The 16,399-nt window shown below is 44.2% G+C and overlaps 1 protein-coding gene across 2 annotated transcripts in view; it reads right to left on the bottom strand.

Moving 5' to 3' along the window:
• The window catches only part of Arid1b (AT-rich interaction domain 1B), a 350,213-nt gene that overhangs the window by 124,599 nt on the left and 209,215 nt on the right, over positions 1–16,399 (bottom strand). Inside the window, exon 5 of one of the 2 annotated variants that reach the window (XM_029471378.1) lies at positions 13,737–13,781. The exons of the other annotated variant lie outside the window; for it this stretch is intronic. Coding sequence (XP_029327238.1) covers positions 13,737–13,781 — 45 coding nt within the window. The remainder of the gene's footprint in view (positions 1–13,736; positions 13,782–16,399) is intronic. 2 annotated transcript variants of the gene reach the window in all.

Here is a 16,399-nt window from a genome sequence, read left to right as displayed (position 1 = left end):
GTGTGACTGAGCAGGCGAGAGCCCAGGGTGAGGATGGTGAGTTTGGGAAGCAGGGACTCGGTCTTCAGGGGAACTAGCAGCCAGCTGGCCAGACCACAGTCCTCATCTTATAACTGCAGACTCACAGAGAGGGTTAGATCTATAAAATGTACCATCAAAGCTCAAAAAGTTCTGGGGCGGGGGTGGGGGAATAAAAGAAAAACAGTATATGCTGACATTAGAAGTTCATTTAGAAGTCAAAGCCCATCCATGCGAGTCCAGTATGAGTCGGCCATTTGTGTCTGGGCCCTGTCTGCAGCCAACCCCCTAAGCTTTTCCTTTCTTTTCTTTGTTTTTTTCGAGACAGGGTTTCTTTGTGTAGCCCTGGCTGTCCTGAAACTCACTCTGTAGACCAGGCTGGCCTCGAACTCAGAAATCCGCCTGTCCCTGCCTCCCGAGTGCTGGGATTAAAGGCGTGTGCCACCATCCCTGGCTCTAAGCTTTTCTTTTGATTTGAGAGTCACGTGTAGTAACTACTACATTTACATTTTGATACATTCTTCCAAATATGAGTAATTAAAAAATATCATTAGACCAGTCTCCAGTCTTCCTAGTTACCCCTTCGGCTCTGTGGATTCTTCAGAAGGACTAAAATCAAGTACATAGAAATCCTATTTAAAATATACAGTTTTCCTGGAGGGTACTGTGGAAGGAACCAAACGCTAGCTGAAGTAAATTTGTCACATCTCAGCCCAGAATCTTATGAGGAACAGTAACCTTGGGCTTTAAGAACACAAAAACATAGTTCAAATTATATACATATAAAATGTATATATAGTACTATATGTGGGGGTCTAGTCACAAAACTTATAGATTATATTACTAATCACATAGAATGTTTTAAAAAGTAAATTTTATTAAGTTTCTCTTTTTACACCCCCAAAATGAGTAATCAAAACCAAAAATCAAAATAATGATTTAAAGGGGTGGGGGGAGAGAAGGGGAGAGGGGAAGAGAGAGAGAGAGGAAAGAAAGGAAGAAGGTTTTCTTGGGCTGGTGAGATGGATGGCTCAGGGGTTAGGAGCACTGACTGCTTTTTCAGAGGTCCTGAGTTCAATTCCCAGCAACCACATGGTGGCTCACAATAATGAGATCTGACACCCTCTTCTGGTGTGTCTGAAGACAGCTACAGTGTACTTACATATAATAAATAAATAAATAGTTTTTTTTTTTCCTCCACAGCATCTCAAGTCTCCCTGGCAGTGGTTCTCAACCTTCCTGATGTTGCGACCCTTTACTACAGATCCTCAGTGCTATGTCATAACATTCTATCATTGCTACTTCACAGCTGTAGTTTTATTACTGTTATGAATTGTAATGTAAATATCTGATGTGCATCCCCCAAAGGGGTCAAGACCCACAGGGTGTGAGCCATTGCTCTAGGGCTAAGCAGACTTTTTTTTTTTTTACCCCTGGCCAGAAATGCAGAGTCCAGAGCTCAGCAAACATAGGCACTGTAAGAAGAGACCGAAGTCATCAGTGCCTGTGGATGGCAGCACTGAGAGCAGAACCTCGGAGCACCATGGGCCAGCAGAAGCACTACACAGAGGTCTGTGTAAAAACTTCCCTTCCAGAGGCTTACATGGACAGAGCTGGGTAGAACTTATGTAACTAAGGCACTAATCAGTTTATTCTTAATTAACAATAGCATATTGTCCAGGGTGGGCCTGGTTGATCAAGGGAAAGCTTTATACGATATGGGTGGGACATGAAGCAAATCTTGTGGACCAGGAAATGCTGCCAAGTGGCAGAGACCTGCAGATCTCCTCCAAGAACTGAGTACGAACTGTACCTGACCTCCCACAAGAAATTGAGAGCTTCAGAATGACAGCCATGCGCAGGTGAATTCTGCCAACCTCAAGTCCTATTAGAGCTTCTTTTCGAGACCCTGAGCAGAGGATGCAGGTACTGTGCTAATGTGTCTGATGCTGCCACAAAGCAGCAATGCCTTGTTAGAATTGCTTTAGGCACCTGGCCACACAGCACCACACCTGGGGTCTCCTGCAGGGAGGCACAGGCCGGGTGCTTCTTCCTCTTTCCGTGGTCCACTCTACTCCAGCCCGTTCTCCATTCAGCAGGGACCACTTACTCAGGAGAGGCAGCAGCCTCAGCTGAGCCGCGCTCCCTGGTTAGCATCATCTCCATGAGACCCAGTTCCCAGTTTGTGACACGGCCAAAATGGGCTGCTTAACTCCTCATGGTCACTGACGCTAGCTAGCTTCAAATATTAACATGAGATTGTACAGAGTAATATATCCACATATTAAGAATCAACTATTTCTCTTAGCCTAGAACTGCTAAAAACAAGCCCAACTGAACAGCAATCACCTCTAACTGATCAGCTCGTCAGTGATGCTGAAGAGAAGGACAACACTGGGCTTAGGATGCTTCTGGTTACACACCTGTATCGTGGCCCAGCATTTCTGAAAGGACAGAACTTAGTCTGACACAAGGAATGGCAACAATGTGCAGTTTCTGACATACAGTTCTTTAACCATAAACCAAATTTATAGTGAGACATGCTACATCTAACAACCAACAAGCCAACAAGCAAGCGGTGGTGGTGTACACCTTTAATCCCAGCACTTGGGAGGCAGAGACAGGCAGATTTCTGAGTTCGAGGCCAGCCTGGTCTACAGAGTGAGTTCCAGGACAGCCAGGGCTACACAGAGAAACCCTGTCTCGAAAAACAAAAACAAAACAAAATAAAACAAAACAACAAAAGCCAGAGAACATGAGGTTTTTTTTATTTTTCCCCCACCATAAAACAAAGTAAATTGTTTGGGAGAGAACTCAAAAAAGTCCAAATTTAAAGAGAAAAACTGGGAAAGATCCAGGCACAAGGTTGCAGCCTTTGATAGTTCCTGAGTGGGGAGAGGAAGGAGGGGAGGCCACCTGAGCAGCTTGGATTTCTTTTGAGTACAACAGGAAGCAGGTTACTGACTGGGAAGAACAGTCAATTTGGAACACTCGTCCCGATTCCCAGGGCAGCTGTGATGCTTGCTTTCTGAAATGTGGCACTTTCATTAGGTACAAGTCAAGTTTTCATTTTTTGGTATAAATTGCTGTTCACTGCAGCTCTGTTCATTTAATCCTAAATTCCCTGAGGCTATGCAAATGTTGATTTCCTTTATGTCTTCTATGCTCACAATGCTCTGTTCTGGAGCTACAAGAGTCCACTGTAGAATCGACAGATAGAAAGTATCCAGGTTGAAGTTTTACGTTGTTCCTGATCAAATGTGAAAAACAAAACAAACAAGCAAGTGACAATAACAAGGGAGGGAGGGAGGGAGGGAGGGGGAGGGAGAGGGGAAGGAAGGGAGGGAGGGAGGGGGAGGGAGAGGGGTGCCAACTACATGGGAGGCAGGTAACCACCCAGAAACCTTCAATCTGTCTGCAGAATGCAGCACTGTCTTTCGGATGTTCCCATACAGAAGCCCATGCACACCTCGGAGCTGGGTTTAAAGCGAGCTCTCGCTCAGTGCTGCTGAGTCGGCACACAGTGATGCTTGGCTGGCTGGAGAGAATTCAACCATGGACAAACCTTCACCACCTTCATTTCACAGAAAACCAGAGTGTGCCCCCACCCTCCCGTCCCATATTCCCTCTGACTCATCCACAAGTTCAAACTGCAGTTTCGTGTGGGGTGGGGACATTTTCATACACTGTTGTTTGGTGTGTTACACGATTTGCCTGGAAGCCAGCGTGTGCAAGGCCTGTCTTCATTGTGAACCACCCTCTTCTGCAAACTGCTGCTCAGGCTGCGTCTGCCACATCATTTTCTATTAACTGAACATGACTATAACAAAGCAAACACCAACATTGTATGAATAACCATGAAGGCACCAAGATAATACGTTTAAATACTGTTGAGAAATGTGGGCAGAAGACTACCGTGGATGTGACAATGGGAAACAGCATGAAAAAGGAAATTACGCTCTTTCCTGTGTTTCCAGAAAATGCCAATACCTAACTGGCTCATGAGACACACCACCGAGTGCCCCGACTCTGTCTGTACACTCTCACTAATTATATTATTACGTTCTCTTGGCATTATAGACATTCATTCTTCGTGTCTCCTGGCCTGCATCAATTCAGAAATAGGCATATAGAATGTATGTGCTTTGAGCCTTATACATTCGCGTCGAAAGATTTGAATCCAGAAACCCTGCATATTCCCTTAGCAGGAGCTGAAACTGTAGATTTAAGGGTTCACAAATCACCAATGTCACCATCTAAGGTAAAGATGATTCTACAATTGTCTCTGCTTAACAGAATGGCTTGTCTACCCTCACTCTGCTGATTATTTACTGAGCTCTAAACTACACTTTTATTTGCGTTTGAATTGATAAAGCAAGATGCTGGAAGACCCCAGCGCCTGTGTTCATTTCTAGTTGCTGCCTTAGTTTAAGGCACAATTTCCTTTATTTCACTTTTCCACAAGCCATAAAAAAACTCATTTCTAATTCATCCGTTCGTTCAGCTTAACCTCTCTTCTCAGCAATTAAAGCACTCTGCGCATCCCTCATCTATCACACAGCCAGCTAAATAATGCATTGCGTCCTCCGCTCATCTTTTATCATCCCAAATGACAGGTATTAGCATATCTCCCCAGTCAATTACAGTGCAGCAGAATAATCACAGCATAATTGGGCGAAAGCCACTCTAATCACCAGCCCTGCAAATGCTCAGAATAAAAACTGAGTGGCAGTTCAGACAGGCCTTGCTCTTGTCCGTGACTCCAGCCAACAAGCCTGGCAGCTCTCCATTTCCTTCCTTTCAGCGCTTACCCTTTGGGGAGGTCAAGTTCTCCAATGCATCCTCTGTACACAAGAAAATGCGTGTGCGTTACACTGCATACGGGAAACGTTTCCATAGCTGATCAGAAAGCAAAACCTACGTCGAGAGAGTGATGTCAGCAGGTGTTTTGGGTTCCGGCTGAGCCTAATTTCTATAAAGGTTATTGTTGTCAGAACCACAGGCCTCTGAGTATCAGGATTCCTCAGTTTCTTCCCAGACGGCTGATTTATGATGGGTAGATATGCCTTAAGTCTGACGACTGCTGTTATTCTTGCAGGGGCATAGGAAATAACTCCCTAAGATTCTCACCATTAGCCACTGCTCACACACTCAGACGAGTAAAGAAGCTCTACCTCTGTTAGGGGTTGAACTTGGGAGAGGGAAGCCACGAGGATGCTTGGTGGAAAGGAACAAACGAAGGCACAGTAAACACAGTCATACAACCCATCCATACAAGCTCTGAGAAGTTTCACTGTCTTCAGAACACTTGCCAAAATATACCATGTCTCGTACAGACTACTCAGGCAAAGCTATATTTAATTCTCATTTAATAATGTGTATGTGTTCACTATTTCATTTCTCTCCCCTTCCCCATGACAAGCAGCAGAAGCAATTCTGGAATGGACATTCCCTTGCAGGAGAGGTGGGGGAACTTGAGCTTTTAAAGAAAGGACATGACTTGCTAGGGAGCACTCTTGCTAGGGAGCACTCAGGCCATTGATTTAAACAGCAGAACGTAGCTTCAGGGACAAGACAGAGTTTCCATACAGTTTAATGAACTGAGCCACAAGGATGCCAAGCCCAGCCATGTCAGGATGTCTCTGCCCTTCAACACGTTCCTCATTCACAGTCCAGATCTAAACTCTCACACAGCCAACAGCAAAGTGAACAGCACACAGGAAGACCACACCTGAGCTGGCAGTACATGGCGGGTACGGAGTGTAATGTTGTGTCTTGGCCCACAAGGAGATATACCCTGGCTTTCATAACAATTCTAACAATGGTGGCCGAGATGTACCAGATCTCAGTGAAATGCACACAGATGACAACAAGGTGAGCAGGGCTCACTCGTCACTTCTGTTTCAGAGTTGCCAGTTTCCAAACACCAGTCTGTGACACAGTCCAGCATGAACACACCACAGTAATCGCACAAGACGGAAAAGCCAACTGCTAAAAAGCATTAAAGCAGACTCAGGTAAAGAGATAGTCCCCAGACCTTTTCTCACTTTCTCAAATACTTTTATGTTCATTATAAAATGCTTTCTCTGTATTATTGCTTCAAGAACTTTACTGGCCTATGTTCGAAGTGGACCCCCATAGGATGCAATACTTAAAATGCTAATTTTTTCATATTTGGGAATAATTTTTATAAGGATTGATCAGAGGCACATTATTAATTCAATAAGTCATTCCTAACCCTGCTCAAATTTGACTTTAAAACCGTCCACTAATATAGTCTTTAATTCATGTTACTGTTCAACTTGGCTTCAAGGATTTTCCAACATATTGGCTCTTTCAACACCAGCCACTTTGACATTCTCAACTGACTTGAAAAACTGACACAGCTTGGGAAGAAGCCAAACTGCAGTCACGGGGAAGGGAGGAGAACGGCCTTCACCATAGAAAACAGCTGGTTTCAGCTTGGTACTGGAGAGAAGCTCAAAGATGCACAATATTGGCTCCCATCTTCTCCAGGATCGTCCCTTTCTTCTGCCTAGCAACACAGTAAGCAGCCTGGTGATATAACTGACATGGTTATAGCAATGCTATTAGACACCTCTCCACTGAAACCCACCCCCAATTGTATAAGACCAACGAATAAGTGTGACAGAAGATACATGTTTTTATTGTTACTAGAAAATCAAGCCCTCAAAACATACTGCCAAGATCATGTCCCCAGGGAAAGCCAGAGTCGGTCCACTGTTTGCTGCCTCTAACTACATGAGGGATAGGCCTACCTCCACCACTGCCCCCCCCCCCCGCCCCCCATGAAAAGACCTCCTTTGAGAGCCTCAGTGCCTGAAAGCACATAGAATTCCTAGGCATGAACTGCTCTGTGCCATGGCGGCCTCTGCTTACTCTGTGTGTCAGCATCATTGGTCAAAGGCGCACTTGCATCATGGTACCCAGGAGACTCAGGATAGGTATATCAAATGCCTGCCACCTACCGGACCGGGAAAGAAAATCCTCTGAGAAAGGGAATTTACAACACACAAGAACCACTTGGTCAAGCTAGCTCTGACTTCTTGCATGTTGTGGATAGATAGTCTAGAAACAGCATACACCTTTACTAACCCGAGCCATCTACTGGGTAGTTTCCTGCCATTCCAACCCTGCACACAACTGGTGACGCCCCAGTACTTCAAAACTGCACACACATCTGGGATGAACAATTTAAGAATCATTCCACTGTTTGCTGGCTCGAAACCGTAGATGGGAGGGAGGCTTAATACACTAGGTGTAGCATGCCAAATTACCAACACCGGACAACTGACAATTCTAAGGTGCAGTTTAATGTAAAGATTCTCAATTTGGAGAACCAAGAGCTAAGAACTTGGGATTAGGGATGTGGGTTCTTGCCTGCCTTTGTTACTAGAGAGGGCACAGGTCAGAGGCTTGACCTCTCGGCCTTCATGGTGGAAAAATTCAGAATAATATTTTCGGTTACTCTTCTCTGAGAGGGAAAAAATAACTGAGCAAGACTCTAGAATCAGTCAAGGCAGCTTTTAAGAAATTTGGAAAGTAGACAGGGGTGGCAGAAAATGAAATTCCTATACTGTTCTCTCTTAAAATGCCTTGCCTGACTTTATTGAATAAGATGTCTTTGGGGTGAGGAGAAATAGACAGAGACAGACAGAGAGAGCTGAACTCCTAGACAAGTAGTCTTTATTGTGAGTTAGCAGGCAAAACTCTTTACTCCGTACGTAATACAAATCCCGAAATTAGGTCTAAGGTCTTTCAGACATTCCCTCATGGTGTCCCTCAAGACTTACCAGACAGTGTCATCCCAGCACTTGGGAGGCAGAGGCAGAAAGAAGGCCTGCAATCAAGGCCAGCCTGGTCTACACAGCCAGGGAAAGGTCAAGGCTAGCTTGGTCTACATAGCCAGGGCTACCTTGTGAGACCTTGTTTCAAAAATTAAAATCAAAACATCTTATGTCACTTAGCTGAGACTTAGTTTTTTTTTTTTAATGGTATTTATTTATTTATTTTCTGAAGGTTTATTTATTTATTATATGTGAGTACACTGTAGTTATCTTCAGACACTCCAGAATAGGAATTCAGATTTCATTACAAATGGTTGTGAGCCACCATGTGGTTGCTGGGATTTGAACTCAGGACCTTTGGAAGAGCAGTCAGTGAGCTTAACTGCTGAGCCATCTCTCTAGCCCTATGGTATTTTTTTTAGTTGTTTTCTCAGCTGATGTATTGGCAATGTTCAAGTGGGGATAAGTTGCCCTTGGTCCACTTTCTAACATTTTCTAACAAGTATGTCTCTTACCCTCTGAATTTCAAATAAGTTGGCTTTCAGAATTTGTGTTTTTTCTACATTTTACATTCATGCCTTCCTATAAAGGCAGAGTTGAAAAGTGAGATAGCCCCTAACAAGAGATGAAGCCCAGTGAGCAGCACTGCATCAAACCCTGCAGGGGAGTGTAAACAAACCACCCTCCAAACCAGGAATGCAGCTTTAGCCGAGACTCAAGCTGTGAGTGTCTCAGCCACCAGCAGATGGCAGAAGAAAGGACTCATACATTTATCACTTTAAATTAAGCTCAATGGCCAAGCAACAGGGAGGAAACTTGGTCCTCTGTATCCGTAAGAATTTCTAACAGATGTCAGCATTTCAGTTAAATTAAAAACACCAAAGCCATCCCCTCCTACTGAGTCCTGTGAACGTGTAAGACATGTAAAAGAGCTTATGGCTTGATTTCAAGGGCACTGTTACTTTAAACGCTCCTCTGTCGGAGCTACCGTCACATACACAGAGTTATTCAGGAAACTCATTACAAAGCTCATCTTGGGAGGACAGCAAGGGTGTGGAAGAATCGGTACTAAAGTAACTTCAAAGAAAGGTGAATGGACATCTGTCTTTAACAAGCTGGTACACTTTGCAATTAGATGCAACAATACCCAGAATTTTACTCTAAACCAGCAACACTGTGAGGGTGGCCCATGAGACACAATGTTTGTCCAGCTGGCATGGACATGCTTGTGTTTCATGGCTGATGCAACATCCACTCTACTTGCCTGCATCACGCGCCGACTGTGGAGTCTGTTATCCTCTACTTACCTCCTCACGGCCAGCCATTAGCTACTTCTGTGAAATACATTATGGCAAAGTGTCACAGAAGTGAACTGTGTCCTTTACTTTGGGAGTAAGTTGGCTCATAGCACTCACTGAGCATGGCTGTGCTCTCTATGGCCACCATTAGCAGGCGAGCTACTGAAGTGTTGCTGGCCAAACTCAAGGGATATTTAATTTTAGTTAAATTGTATTAATTTGAATTTGCATGGCTACATATGTGATTAATTCATAGATCTAATGTCCAACTTGTACACTGAGTGCAGACAAGTCCTTCTAAGATGCTTAAAACCCAGAAAGACTGGAAAGCAAAGGACGTCTCGTGAGTTCTAGCCAGATGCCTTTGATGTGAATTGGCACAATAACTTCACCCTATTCTCATTGGTTGCTGGTGTCATTGCTGTTTTATCCTCACCTGTGACATTTATGTATTCTGTCATAACATCTGCTTGTATATGAAGGATGTGAAATATAGATTATTTCAGAATAGTTTATAATGACCAGGCTGAGATAAACCCAAATATGACTTAAATTGTGGACAAATATAATCGCTAGCCTACACAGATTTTCACAATTAAACATACCTTATTTTGAAAAACAAGCTAAAGTTCACTTCTGTTTGGTGACATTTTACAGATTAATCTCTTTGTTCTTTGTAACTTTTAGATAAAGGTGGAACCCCATTCTGTTTTGCAGAATTCGGGGAGCAGATTCCATTGAGGTTGTTCCCTGCATCCCCACAGAAACACAAAAGATGCAGAGACACAGATAGCTCTGTGAATGGAGGGCAGGAGAACGCAGCCCTGCGAGGTCAATGAATAATACTGCAGAACTTGACTAACACATGTATTTATTTAAATGAAGACAAACCACAAGCAGCCAGCGCTCAGGTCTACTATCCTCACCCAGCAAACACCCAGTGGGCAGTCTTCGCTTTAGTGGCTCTGAGGCGCAAGTGAAAACCACCACACTCCATACTGACCCACAGAACGGGCAGGCAGTGAGACAGGAATGAATCAGCGCTAGGCCAACCCTGACAAGGCTTTCAGTCCTGAGACTGAAAATCACAACCATTACACAATCGGACCTCTTGAGCAATCATTAACACACATTTACTGTTACCCATGCGAGCCAATGAACAGAGAAAATGAAGTCTCTAAGTGAACACTCTTGCTGGGAACAAAAGGCCACACGACCTAACTGGGCCAGGCCTCCCTCATCATGCCGGCTCTTCTGCACAAACGACAGTGAAAGGAAGAAATTCCAGATGAGTGCTGAAGGCGGTAACGGTGCAGACCCACAGGAAGCAAATACCACAGTAGCGCATGGAAGAGAGGACAGGAGGAGGGGGCTGGGCCTCAGACGTGACTGAGGTACAGGGAAGGAACACAGAGTCTAGAAGAATTTAGGAAGGAGGGGGCTCAGAAGGAGACAGAGGGGATGGCATGCTTTGGGTCTCTTAAGTGGATGTAAGATAGCCACTTTGACCTTAGAGGCCATCGTCTTTTCTCACATCTATTCAACCAGATGTGCATAAAGAGCCACACATGGAACTAATCACACTCAGGATTTACTCGAAAACCCTATTACTTTAACTTACTTGGCCTTTTGTATTTCATAGCAATCAATTTTAGGTGCCCCAAACAAGTACTAAAAATTACTGCCAAAATAATATAAAAAGCAAAGTGGTAAGGAGGAACAGTGTTTGTGTGTGCACGCACACATCAAGTACTAGGAACGATAGAGAACCGAGAAGAAATTAATGATAGCACAGACTCCTCGAGTCTTGTTCACTTTCCAGGAAAGGCTTATGTGATGCAGGGAGATCAGAAAACAGTATCCTGCATGGGCAGCAGTATTAACACTGGAGACTACAGAAGGTCGGTCCTGGAAGAGCGGGGGGGTGGGAAATCCAGAGAGCGCAGGCAGGTGTACATCATGTAGGATGCATCCTGAAACACACTCCAAGCTTCACAGAAGACTGTGCAAACCTCTCCCCCAAGGAGGGCAAGTCAGAGGAAAGCCATAGCTATAACGAGATGGAGTAAAGTAGCCAAACACCATGTGAGGTACCATGACAGCCTCAATCACACTGCTTCCTGTTTCCTGTTCATTTCACCATCTGCACAATAAGCTTACTCTTGTATTAGTATGCATTGATACTAATTTATTTATTGGTTATTTAGAGAGAGGTGTGTGGTGTGTCTGTGTCTGTGGATATGTGGTCAGCTGACCCATCAATTCAGTATTACTGGCCACTTTACTTTATTCGTCGATGACACAGAAGACACAGTAGCCATGTGAAACAGTAGCCAGCCGCGTCGGCTGCCCTGGGACTGGGATCCTGTACAACTATACGTTGGTTACTATGATTAAGTCAGTTTGATCAAAGCTGTCCCTAGGTCACATCACAGTTTCCCTCCACTAGTGAAGACAGGTGTGGCCCATGACTTATTAGTAAGGCATTTCTATTCACTGTGAAGCTTGTTTGCAAAAATACCCACAATTAAAAATTAATTAACCATCTTAATTATACAAATAAAAATGAAAACCTTAAGAAATCTGAAATTACTTAAAAGTTTGGAACTCTGTGACACTCCCCACCCCCAAAGTGTCTCGAGCCTTTGAGTTCTCTTTGAGATGAGCCTTGGTAAGCAATATAGCAGCATTCATGTGATGGTAACACGTAAGCACAAGTAAGCTGTGTGCCACAAGAAGACCTGAAGATATGAATTTCCAGTCAGTCCTAACAATCGGGTTAGTTTTATATGGTTTTCCCAGGTATTAGTCATCATATTCAGACGCAAACATTTCTTATCTCTGGGTGTCCACACAGTTGAGACCTTGTCCAGTGACACTGACTGTAAGTCATCTGAACTAATATGAAGCTTACAGGTTTTAGTTTGGCCTACACTAAGGGAATAATACAATAAGTGGTGAATACTTAAAAAAAATGAAATAAAGTAACAAAGAAAGAAAAAGAAAAGAAAAACCAGATGTATGTGGGTCAGACACTGCTGTGGACTCGGAGGGGGCTATGTCCTCGCAGAGACAGTACAAACGAGCTACCTACAAGTGAGGCAGTCGTCTTCACTCTTCTCAGCCATTATAACAGGAAGGCCTGTCGATTGTGACTGACGCTGAGTATCTACATTTCCTAAACAGTGAGGCACAGTTTCAAGCGGAACTCCAGAAAACATTTTTTTTTTTTAAAAAACAAAAGTCTTTTAAAACTTTTACAAGTCCTATAGATCTGCAAAAATACAAAGCGTCTAAAACACTCTGCAGATCTGGACAGTTTATTAGGAAAAGGTTCTTATAAATGAAATTTAGGGCTATAAACGTAATGTGACTGGACTAGTTCCACACACTCCAGACTGCAAGCGACCAGCCAGTGGGTGGTGTACCAGAGATGCTGGCTCACTAATCCCCCATCCTTTTACTGCAGTTAAAAATACAGTGGGTTCTAGAGATAAGATCACAAGTTTATTAACTATGCAGTGAATATTCTGCATGCGTGCTGGGAATTAAATACAAAACCAAAGATTCAGAAGACGACGGTCTTGTGTTAAATATTATAAATACTGAATTAATTGTGCTCAGAATTATAATATTTAGTAATTTATAACATGAAATATAAAAACACATTAAGCTTTTAACACATAAACTTATAGCATATATATGTATTAGGTATAAATTTGTATTTTCTTTTTCATTGTGATGCACAATCTTAGTGAGTTTATCGCCCTGAATAGTGTGATGGGGTAGTCACCTCACCTTATTAGCATAACCATAAGCCCGTAAGTACACCGACTGGCAGGTCACACAAATACACCAGCTTTGAATGTGATTGTGAAGGTGCAGAGCAGGAAAGAGTCAGGTAAGCATAGCCCAGCACATGCTTGCAGGTTCCCACCCACCTCAATGGCACCTACTCTACACCTCAGACCCCTGGCAACGAACTCAGGCTGCTCCAGTGTGGCTCCTCATGTACATATATGAGATGAAAAGGCTTTCCACAGCCCTCCTGACCCAAAGTAGCAGTCCTTCCTTCCTTTCTCCTGTGAGGTCTCTGTATAATCCAGACCTTCAGAACCCAGCTCAGGGTCCAGCCATCTAGAAAGACTTCCCTTTGCTCTGCGCCTGTGCACTCTGCCCTCCCAATGCATCGCTAACAGCAGGCATCTAGCATGGACTGCGCCTGTTCACAGGCCTTTGCCAGGCGTGGGCTCCCGGGAAGAAGCCGGGTTTTAGTTCAGTAGTGGAGAGACCAAGTGAGAACGAGGAATCAATAAGTCTGCAAAGCAGGAGCCATCAGCCATGCAGTGTGGTAGCTAGCAGTCAGTGGTTGCATCTAGTCAGTTCCCAAAATGGGTTTTGGCAACGAGGCAGGATGTCAGGAAACCTTGCTCCAGGGCAAAGGTTGAAGCCAATCACCACTACACAAAACTCTGGGTTCTGTAGTTTCTTATACCCAAAGTTTAATCTTAATCACAGCCTAAATGATAATTTAAACAGGTGTTTTTGCTAACCACTGGTGTCTGATTAGAGCAGCAAAGTCCTGCGTGATAAACCACACCAGGCCACACACCTTGAGTCCAAAGGCCGATTCATCCTCTGAGGCCAAGACGTCAACCTGCAGTGGTAATGAAAGAAATGATTTAGGTACGATCAAGACCCCCTCTGAGGACAGCCCTGAGCCAGGTGAGCCAGGTGAGCCAGCTCCTGGGAGGAGGTCAAGAGGGGTTTGCTGAGTTCTCTCGGGGCTAGTGCTCTGCACTGAGAGGACCCACCCCCCTCAATGTGTGTGGGTGCCAATCCTCAGCAGGGCCATCCTGCTCACATGCCAAGATGCTGCACAGGCTCTTTAACTTGTTACTGAGAGACAGGATAGCAAGGGGGAAAGTTGTACTCAGAAAACCAACCACCATGCTGGCCACCCTGCTGCTGCTGGGAGCTTCTTATCCTTGCTCACAGCAGAGTGGGCAGAGCCAGGCTCTGGAATGCTACAGAGCAAGAGGTCTTGAGAACAGTGCTCTGGGAGAGGCAGGCAGAGTCTAGGCAGCAAGTTGTAAAAAGATGGCAGAACTTCAAAACTGGCTGTCAGTCTTGTGCAGGAGACGACAGAGCTCATTAACATGAATTTAAAAGTGGCATGGAATGAGATGTGTATTGATAATTACTGTTTTTTTAAAAAGTGTAATTATTCAGTCTGGTGTATAAAACTCTTAAGTTTGGCTACTAAAAAGAGCCAATATGAAGGAAAAGAACAAGGAAAGGAAGAGAAAGTCTGGGTGCTCAGCATCTGGGAGGTGGGGCTGTGGGGGTGGAATCAGGATGAACCTGTTACTGGCCTGGAACACAAGTGTACACAGGCCATGCCAATGTGTACTGCTAATGACAACAGTGCCAAGGAAGACTATCGCAGCAGACTGACTGCAGCATGAAAATGAAAGGGTTAAAGAGGAACCACTGAGGAAGATCACAGAGCCTGGCCAATCTCACCCCACCCCACCCCACCCCGCCCCGCCCCGCCCCGCCCCGCCAGAAAGATGGCAGACCGGGTGCTGGGCTGACAAGATGAGCAGCTACTTTGTGATGGAAACCATATGTTGCTGATATCAAATATGATTTTGGGCTAAAGACTGAGATGTTGGCTCAACTAGAGTGGAAAATCATGGGAAGATCCACTAACACCATTTCTGTTTACACTCCAATTTTCAACGCTAACTGTTAGATTTAGAAACAAGCCATAGCATAGATTTTAGCTTAGGTTTCCCCTCCCACACATGCACTAGAGCTTCATCTTTGAATTTCCTGAGCCCTGCCTTCTACAACACCAAGCTGCTGACCTCAAATATTTTTAAGATTCCAATTCCAAATGAGCACTGAAGACTTAGCTAAAAGCCTTTGGGGGAAGCCCTGCCGAGGTAACTACTGTGGGCATTCTAGGACGTCTGCTTGTGAGCTGCACACACAGATCCTATCTTGCCCGGCCTCTGTCCCTCAAGGACACTAAACCCTGATGTGGGTATTTCCACATACATACAATTACTGCTGAGCACAGTAAAGCCGAGACTAGTATCCAGAGTGAGTTCTGCATATTTTAACAGATTTTAAAAGTCAAGTAGAAAAAAAAATCAGTAGCAAATAGAATATCTATTTAAAGATAAGGCTTTACTATATTTGACAACGGGAGGTGAGAGCAGCGCTTTGCTTTCTGTGGAATTTAGAGCCCCCATGTGACTGTGCGCAAGGCCGCTCGCTTCAGCCTCCAGTCCTGCTTCTCTCCCTAGCCAAGCTAAAGGGTATTTCAAAACCCCTTACCAGGCTTTTAAAAACTCATTTCACCTAAGCAACTTCACAAACCCGTTTCCTTCAAATACTATGGGTTTAAAACATACACACCCTGGTTTACTGTCTAACATTCTCTGTTCTATGAGGCTTTAATGTTAGCACCTATAGAAGAAAAAAAATCCTACCTAAAATCTAGGAGGTTAGTTTCAATTTCCTCTCAAGGGACTAGCAATGTCCTAGGCAGGATTTCCTGCTGCTCTCAGAGCATCTGTCTCTGCTGGAAGGAACCCCTCTAGTGGAGCAGTGGAGTATGTCAAGTCTCAAGGATCCCTTCAGACCAGTAGACTTACCGGGAGCCCATCTCCTCTGTTACTCCTGTCATAAACTCTAAAATAAATGTTCAGAGAAAAGTTGATAACCATTTTGTGTCTCATCAGCCAGAAACTATCTATATAAAACTGAAGTATGCTTGTATTGATCTGATACATGATTAATTTTTAGCTATTTGCCAATGTATTTAATTTGGCTATGAAGCAACACTAACTTTAAGTTAAAGGGGAAAAAAATGCGTGACGGGAAAAAATAGAGTTATCAGTAGAAAGACTTGCCAGGAACCGTAAGGTGTGCATTGGTATTAAAGTGTTGACTCTTCATGTCTGCTGTAATCTGCATTACAAACTCCTGAAAAGAAGCACCTTCCAACATTCATCAAGAAAGACATTCTGCATACCTGATCCATACACGGCTCTGCTTAAGGTCTCCAAACAAGGAGGGGAGCTTCCCCGTAAACACCCAAGTGAATGTACGTAAGCATCCTTACGCATTTGTTCCGATTTCTTCTGTGGAGAGTTTAGACTGGTGAACTAATCACCAAAAGAACGCTGCAGGTGCTGGGCGTGGTGGCGCACGCCTTTAATGCCAGCACTCGGGAGGCAGAGGCAGGCGGATTTCTGAGTT

The sequence above is a fragment of the Mus caroli genome, chromosome 17 (assembly GCF_900094665.2).
Source record: "Mus caroli chromosome 17, CAROLI_EIJ_v1.1, whole genome shotgun sequence".
NCBI lineage: Eukaryota > Metazoa > Chordata > Mammalia > Rodentia > Muridae > Mus > Mus caroli.
This window is presented reverse-complemented; position numbering and strand designations above follow the sequence as displayed.